The following is a 9,065-nucleotide window of genomic DNA, read 5'->3' as shown; positions in this document are numbered from 1 at the left end:
GGATGCAGTCAGGCTTCAAATCCAGTTTCACTCCAAAGCCCACAGGCATTTCACAACCCCCGCCTGCGTTCACAGTTGTCCTCTCTTTCCATTCCCACGACAAGTCTGTGGGGTGGTTATCCCTTCCCCCTTCAACTGCGGAGGAAAGTGAGACTTAGAGGCGAAGGGACAGGCGGGAGCAGGGCATCTGGCTTGGAGTAGGTGGGAGAAGCGCCTGCAGAACCGCGCACGTGGGCGCCGGGCGACTCCCACCTTCTCAGGTCGCGGCCACGCGCCCACCCCGCCGAACTACACTTCCCGGCAGGCCGCGGGCGCGCGCACGCGCACTGGGGCCTCCGCCATGGCGACCGTGCTGTCCAGGGCGCTCAAGCTCCCGGGTAAGGAGCCGCGGTCTCGCGACCACCCCACCCGCGCCAGGCCGGGGAAGGCCCGGAGACTAGGGTCTGGGGGAGAAGCCGGTGGAGGGGGGGTGAGGCTCCACCTCGGGCGGAGCTGCAGGGGCGCGGAGGCTAGCGGGTGCAGCCCCCGCGGGCTGGGGTCCAGGCGCCGGCAGGGGGCGAGAGGGGCTCCCGGCAGGTCGGGGGGCGCGCGCGCGGGGCGAGCCTGGGGGACGCCCGGGGAGGCGCGGCTGGAGGGCGCGGGCCGGTGGCCCCGGGGCGGGCGGGCGCGGCGAATGTCGGAGCGCGCGTCGTCGTCGTCCCCAGGGCAGCGCTGGGGAGGGAAGCATCCTCCCGAGAGCCGCGCACCGGGCGCCGCGGGTGTCCAGCGCCTGGCGTCGGGGCTGGACCTGGGCTGGGGCCGGGAGCCGCGGGTCGGACAGTGGCCTTCAGGAGCAGCCTCTCCACTCGGTGACAGCATTGACGCAGCCCTGAGGTAGGAGGCACAGGCATTTCCCCTCCTAGTTTGCAGAAAGGGAAAAATGAGAGGTAGGTGTTTGGCTAATTGACTTCTCCAAGGTCGCACAGAGTAGAGGAAAGCCTGGACTGGAACGCCTTGAGGGGGGCTTCAGACTCTAGATCCTGGCCTTTTCATTCTGTCGGGTCAGCCTGGAGGATAAGCATGTATGAGGGAAATGATTTGGCCCTGCCAGTTGCTGGTAAAGTGTGGGATATTCTTTGAGGAGGCACTAGTGGTGATGACAACTTCCAGATCGAATTCAGTACTTTGGGCAGCAGCTCCAAGTTTTATTTTTTTTCTTCTTCTTTTTTTTTTTTCTTCTTCTCCTTAAACCTCCAGAATGGAGGTTTGTGCTGCTAGAATACTGCTCTTCATAAGTTTGTTTATTTTGCCCAAGTAAATTTGAAGGTTTTAATTTTTTTTTTAGGGTTCTACATCAATAAATTGAAAACTTCAAGCTATCAACATTTGTTTCTGATAGATAAGATGCTAGAGGAAAAGAAGTTGCTTTCAGTGGCATTGTTTAAAAGGGCTGGTTGGGTGTTTGGTGGAGATCAGCATGAGGCTGCTGGGGGGGACTTGGGAACCTTATTCCCAGGAAACTTCCAGTCTGTGCATTGTGGCTTGGATGAAACCAGGCTGGAAATAAATTTGATAGGAATATGCATTTCTGTCCCCACCCCTTATAACCTCAGATTTTGTTGTACACTGGCTCATTAGAACATTGGAAAGAACACACTGATAATATCTATCTTATGGTTATGGAACATTGGAGTTAAATATACCTTTACCTGTGGGATTCTTTAACGTAATTTTACGTAAAATTAATGTAATTCTTGTGTAATTCTTTACACAAGGTTTGTGCCTTGTGTATCATTAATGTAGAATGTCAGCCTCCCAGGGGGAGTGATGAGATGTCAGACAGTTAGCGCCCATGGGTGTCATATCAGACATTAAGCTGTATTTCTTTTTTTCTTATAGATTGGTTGTTTCTTTTCAGAGTAGGTAATTACTGTTCTCCTAGGATGGGAATGTAAGAAAATCTTGCTTTTGGAACTGTTGAGCTTTTTTGCATTCTCACATCATGAGTCTGTGATGTTATTACTTCTGGGTGTATACTCAGTTGCAGCAACTTGGTCAGCCGACAGGGGAGTTTGAAAAGCAGTTGGAAGGTAGCTTGAGCCTGAATGGTCGGGGACATTTGGCATTGTTTTGTGCCTAGCTACTATAGCCATATGTTCTTTTATGTAATGTGGGTTCCCCTCCACTCCCTGTCCCAGTGCCTTTCCTCTTCCCACACAAAGTAGACTTTTTAACTTTTATATTAGTAGAAGTTGCTTTCTCAGGGCTCTTTTGGATATCCTCTAATTAGGTCTATTTGAACTACTCATGTCATCTTAGTTAACTACTTCATGTCACCTTGGTTAATATGTTCACTGTTTTTTTTTTAAAGATTTATTCATTTACACAAGATCCGGGGTACAGGCCGGATGCGCGGGAGGGTGAGAGGATTTACCAGAGACAGAGTGGGGGACAGAACAGGCAGACTGAAGAAATACACTGCTGAGGGGAGCAGCGGGCATGACAGGAGAGATCTGACGCGTCATGTGGGACCCTGGCTGGCTGGCCGGGATCGAACTGGCACTGCAGAGGCTGTGGACAGCTTTACAGCACGGCGCTCAACCGCCTGCGCCGCCAGGGGAGGCCCAATATGTTCACTATTTTTACATGAAACTAAGCAGCATACGATGGTGACTAAGAGCGGGCTTGAGTTCAAATCCATTGACTTGAATATAATAATAATAATGTTGTCATGGAGCATGTATTATGTACATATACATGATTGCATGTTGGCCTTGCAGAGTTATTTGGTATGTTTCAAGAGATGGAAGTTCTTAGGAGGTTTGTTAACTTTTGACCTATGTTAATTATTTAATCTGTGTTAGCTGCTATTATTATCACTGTTAGCACCATGATCATTTATCACAGTGTGATACCTGCAGGAAGGCCTGATGTCATATGGACTAATGACAGAGATGGACTACTCCCTGAAGAAAAAGCAGTTGTTGTGATGTATTACATGCCTTTCCATTAAGCTCATCATGGAAATTAGAAAGTGTTTGGCTCACATGCATGGAAGGGTTAATTAATAATAGAAAGACAATGTGGTATTCATAAAGCAGCTTGGGCACCTTATCTCTTAAGTATATATATTTTTTAGTCCATTTAAAAGTTTGAAGGTCAAACACTGAAGTGATTATCAGAGCATAATTTATTGTTGGCTTGTTTTATTATGTGTAAGTTAGATTGATTATGTTCCACTGCCTAAACTAATACCTGATGTGAACTGTGCCTTTAATTGCAGTAGAGTGTAGAGTCTATGTAAAGTATAATGTGTTATAAAATAATATACAGTATAGTATATTTTCCTGTATATTTGAGTTGCAGCTCTATTTATGCATTCACTATGCCATTTAGGAGAAGCTAAATCTTCAGAATCTTCAGTCTTTCTAAATGGGAAAGTGATGTAGTTGTGGGAAGTTAATTTATATTGATGTGTTATGAAATCAATGCCCTCTCTTATTATTCTTTGAAAATCTTTCATTGATTAACAATCTGGGTGGTGGCAGAAATCAGCAGAGAAGAGAGTGCTGAAGTGTCCTGAGCTTTGAAGCATGGATTTGATGTCCAGCTCCTCATTCTGAGTGTAACTTTAGGCAAATCAGTGTGCTTTGTATTTCACTCTCTCCTGTCTTTCTGTGATTACGTAGAGAAAAACTCCTTACTTAGGAGTTCTCTAATCAAAACCCGCAGTCTGTAATAGTTAAGCTGAGGTTTGTCCTTGTCTCTCTGAAAAAAAATATATGTTAATAGTGTGAAAATAAATATTTATCCTTCTCAAGAGTTTGCCAAGGAATTGGTCATAGTCTTTTATGATCTTGTAAAGAAAGACTTAGCGTAAAATAGCCTGAGTTCTTGGACTTTGCACCTTTGTTTTTGCTGAAGACTTTCTCTATATTGCTCCATAATCTTTCAGTAATTTTTAAAATGTATGTCACTGGGAAGAAGTCAGCCTGATTTTTGTTCCTATCATTAAGTGACTTGAGTCTTTTCCCCTTGGCCTGAATGCTTTTATGTCTTTGTCCTTGACATTCAGTGTCTGTACCAGGTATATTTCAGTATTGATTAGTCTGTATCAATTTTTCTTGGGACTCAGTATGGCCTTTGTTCTGCAGGTTTCAGTATTGCTTTATTGCGGGGATTTTTTAAAATACTATTTTTTACTCCATTTTCTTTTCTTCGGTTATGCATTTATTGGATTACCTTGTTTTTTAATATCTATCTCTTTCTCATCCTCTTATTTATTTTTTTAATCAAATTTTATTGATTTACTGTATCTATAACTATGTATGTAGTTTTGGGAGTACAACTTCACATCTTGGTAAGTGCACGTGCAAAACTCCAGTGCCAGTGCCCAATCACATTGCCCCTGCTACCTTTCTTCCCCTCCTCTCTGGTGACCACCATAGTTTTCAGAGTCTAGGGGTTATTTTTGTTGTGTTTTGCCAGTTTGTTTTCTTTGGTTATTTATGTTACCACAAATGAGTTAAGTCATTCAATATTGGTCTTTCACTGTCTGTCTTCATTCACTTTGCATACCACCTCGAAATCTATCCTTGTTGTTCCAGAAGAGGCAGTTTCATCTTTAATAGCTGAGTCCATTGTGCTTCTCGCTCTTTGAAAGCCTTGATCTTTTCCATGGGAGGGAGGCAACATACATAGTCAGTACAGACTCAAAGCCAGACTGCCTGGGTTTGAATCTTTGCATGATCACCTGCTTGTCTTTAACTTTGGGCCAGTTACTTAAACTTCTAAACTTCTCCGTTTTAATCTCTGAAATGGAGATAATTATGTGGCTCCCTCAAGGAAGAAGAGGGCTTTTGGGTGTGTTTTTTACTACATTTTCTTTTCTGTCAGATATGCATTTATTGGATTACATTTGTTCTCTATTTCTACCTCTTTCTCAGGCTATTTTACTCTGAGTCTTTCTTTACAAGATCATAAAAGACTATGATCAGTTCCTGAGCAAACTCTTGAGAAGGATAAATATTTACTATCACATTATTAACATGCATTTTTTCAGGGAGCGCAAAGACAAACTTCAGCTTAATTATTACAGACTGAGGTTTGATTAGAGAACTCCTAAGTAAAGATTTTTTTCTCTACCTAATCACAGAAAGATAGGAGAGAGTGAAATATAAAGCACACTGACTTGCCTAAAGTTACACTCAGGATGAGAAGCTGGACATCAAATTCATGCTTCAAAGCTCAGGACACTTTATAAAGTTATAAAGATTTATTGAGATAAGACGTTTAAAGGGTTTAGAGTCTGCATTGTAAGTGCTTAAAACTACCAGCCATGATTGTTATTTCCATTTCTTTTTTTGCTTGATTTTCATGTCTATCTTTTAGGTCTGAGTTTCTCTTTAGGCATATCTGTTCTTTTTACTGATCCCCAAAGGGCTATATTTTCAGCAATTGTTTCATTATTTTCTTTGGTCGTTTTCCTGAGGCCTACATGTTAACTTTTCATCTTTTCTTGAATTGTCATTTCTACTTAGAAGTATAGTTCTTTCTATGAGCTCTTATTTCACAAAAACTATTTACCAGATTCCATGGGAAGTATCTACTCATTATTTGTCCCATTTTTATATTTCTTTTGTTATCATTGTTAAATAATTTCTTTGACGTTAAGAGTTGCATTTCTGTCTGGTTTCTGTCTGATTGGACCCAGACTGTCAAAAAAAAAAAAAAAAAAAATCAGCCTCGTCAGGACTGATTGTGCCTGCAGTACTTGTCTAACCTGCCAGCTGACAGCCTGCTTCTTGTAAAGATACAGACTCCTGCTTTTTCTCATGCAATCTTTCCTTACCTTTGATTCTGTGGTATTGAATGGGGCTCACTGGTGCTTCTGGGGTCCCACACTTTGTCTTTCCAAGTAAGTGATTTCTGGTTTAGTTATATACCCTTGGAAGAAGGGAGATAGAATGACTTATCGATTAGGACGATGGACTCTGTAATATAATCATCTGGCCTTGACTGCTGACTGTTCTTGCTAGCACTGTGATCTTGGAACAGTTTGGAAGAGTGTGTAACAAATCACTTGACTCTCTAAATCTCAGTTTTCTTGTGGATAAAGTGGGATAATTATAATACCTACCTCCTAGTGTTGTTGGAGTTCAGTGAAATAATACATGCAAGTGCCTGGACCAGTGCCTGGGGTGGCAGGACTAGGTACATTTCCAGTTATTGTCACCATCATTATTGTACTGTTGTTGTCATTAATTCTGTGAACCCAGCACATTGCTGGAGATCTGAGGTGTAGGTGTCTACTCTTACTGTACTCCCTCAACTGGATACAGTGTTCACTGCATTTAGCAGCAATTTTTTATAAATTGTAATTTGGAAGTGTGGCTGTTTCCTGTTTTTCTGTTCTATTTTTATTTCTTATTTCCCCCCTGGTTTCAGGGAAGAGAGAGACAGAATTGCCTTTCTTTGCCATCATTATTTAGAAACATACCCTCTTACTAACTACAATAGAAGTGTTGTTTTTCAAAGAATACTTGCAATTTGTTTTTTATCAATGTATTAAAGATTTTACCAGTACCTTTGCCACAGTAAAATCATTACTAAAATACTGGCTAACAAGACAGTTCAAAAGAAATGTACTTTCATATCATACTAGTATGATACTATCATATCATATCATACTATCATACTAGTATGTGATATGAAAATACATTTCTTTTGAACCGTCTTGTTAGCCAGTATTTTAGTAATGATTTTACTGTGCCAAAGGCACTGTTTTTGGCTGATATGTTTGTTGCAAGATGAAAACTGACTAGAAAGATCAAGTTTATTAGTGTTGATGCTAAATTTTTTACTTAGTGCTAGAAATCCAGTTGTACAGCAATAGGGTGGCTTGAATATGTGTAGAAAATGCTTGAGTTCAATCAGTTGTGTGATTTGACTGCCAAGAAAGCTGGCAAGCTCCACCTTACAGTTAATTGAATTGCAGTAAACTCACTGTGCTGGGGAGGGCCCACTGCCCTCCCTTGCACGGGTCAGACTGCGCTCTGGGAATCCAGTACCAGGAGACTGTTCTTGAGTGGCACTTTGTGATCAGAGGAGAGTGACCAGGAGTCAAGGACACGTGAGACAGTACTTCAAGGGATGGGTTGAAAGTAGTGGGGACTTTTTTTTTTTTTTTTAAGATTTATTTATTTATACAAGCACTAGGTACAGTCAGAAGTACGGGAGGGTGAGAGAATTCACCAGAGTCAGAGCGGAGAGCAGAGCAGGCAGAGTGACGAAATACACTGCTGAGGGGAGCAGCGGGCGGCAGGAGAGGTCTCTGCCCCATGTGGCACCCTCACCCGGTGGCCAGGGATCGAACCTGTGCTGCAGAGGCTGCGGGCACCTTTGCAACCCAGCGAGCTCAACCCCTGTGCCAAGGGGTAGGCCCAGTAGTGGGGACTTTTAACTTGAGATGAGAGGGCTGGTGGAGAGTAATTGGGAGATACAATGTCAACAATAGCAATAGATGCTAAAATTTATTGGGTGTGACTATAAGCCAGGCACTAAGAACTGGGCATTATAATCTTATTCATTCCTCATGACAAGCATATGAAATAGGAACAATCCCATTTCTTAAGTGGGGAAATTGAGATTTACTAAAGTGGAGAATTTTAATTGCGATCATGTAATAAAAGAGAGAGCCAAGCTTTGACTTTTTTTGTTGACTTGTAAAGACTTGAGCCCTAGTATCATCAGTTTCTTGTGATTGGCATCTCCAAATATTTGAAGGACTTGTGTGCAGAAGAGGGTCCCAGGAATTAAAGCTAGTGCAGAGAGTTGGCAAATGTCCCAATATAGATTCTCCATGGACTGTTTTCTAGATGGGGGCAGCAAATTCCCCAGCACTGCTCACTTGCAGGTGTGAGCTGAGTGCCTGCTGCCTGGTACATGTTTGTCAGGAGAGGCAAGTTTGGAAGAGGAGTGGAGCTGGACAATGTGATCTTCAGAGTCTCTTCCAACCTTGAGATTTGGGGCTGCTACGTATGTTTTCATCTTTATGAGGTGTATTTTTTTTTAATTAAACTTTTAAAATTTTGGTATTTACTGTCTTGATCATTTTAAATAGTACTGAAATCATTTCAGTATCATCAAGTATATATACTTTGATGTGCAGCCAATATCCAGGGATGTTTCATTGTGCAAAACTGAGACTATATCCACTAAACACTAATTCCCCATTTGCCCCCACCCCAAGACCCTGGAAATTTCTGTTTCTGTGAACTGACAGCTTTATATTCTCATATGAGGAGAATCTCCTGCCATGCCTATCCTTGTGTGACCTGCTGATTTCTCCTACAGAGTGTAAGGTGTGCCAGGTTCATCTGTGATGTATCAAGTCAGGATTGCCTGATTTTTTAAATACTCCAGTGTATGTATATGCTGCATTTTAAACCATCCTCTTAGTTAATGTCCTCTTTAAATTAAAAAAAAAAACACTTAAAACTATTAGAATCAATATTATTACAACAACCTATTATTATGTTTACATATTTTTATTTATTTATTTATTTATTTATTTATTTATTTATTTTTAAATAGAGGCATGTTTTATTTATTTATTTGTTTGTTTGTTTTTGTTTATACATGCACTGGGTACAGTCAGAAGCGCGGGAGGGTGAGAGAATTCACCAGAGCCAGAGCGGGGAGCAGAGCAGGCAGAAGCACTGAAGTACACTGCTGAGGGGAGCAGCGGGCGGCAGGAGAGGTCTGCGCGCCATGTGGGACCCTCCTCCTGTGGCCGGGGAGCAGCTGGGGATCGAACTGGCGCTGCAGAGGCCGCGGGCAGCTTCGCAACCCAGCGCTCAACCGCTGCGCCACCGGGGAGGCCCTACATATTTTTATAAATGAAAATATCTGAGATGGTTAGAGACTGGTGTGCCCTAATGAATGAAAGAATTCAGGAGTCTAGCCTGAACCTGTGCTGACCATGTGGCACTTCCTGGAAGTACTGTTTTGAATTAAATTTCTAGTGGTAGGTTTATTTTCTTATAATGTGTGCCTTTAAAAAATCAAATCCAGGGGCCTCCCTG

General features: G+C 42.5%; 1 protein-coding gene across 1 annotated transcript in view; it reads left to right on the top strand.

Moving 5' to 3' along the window:
* Positions 1-340: 340 nt before the first annotated feature.
* Positions 341-9,065, top strand: part of FAM234B (family with sequence similarity 234 member B) — a gene marked incomplete at both ends in the record, with an annotated part of 32,398 nt that continues 23,673 nt past the window's right edge. Inside the window, one exon of the mRNA XM_084256024.1 lies at positions 341-377. Coding sequence (XP_084112150.1) covers positions 341-377 — 37 coding nt within the window. The remainder of the gene's footprint in view (positions 378-9,065) is intronic.

Source organism: Talpa europaea (assembly GCF_964194135.1).
Source record: "Talpa europaea genome assembly, chromosome: 15".
Lineage (NCBI taxonomy): Eukaryota > Metazoa > Chordata > Mammalia > Eulipotyphla > Talpidae > Talpa > Talpa europaea.
The sequence above is the reverse complement of the archived record's forward strand: the minus strand, read 5'-3'. Positions and strand labels throughout refer to the sequence as shown.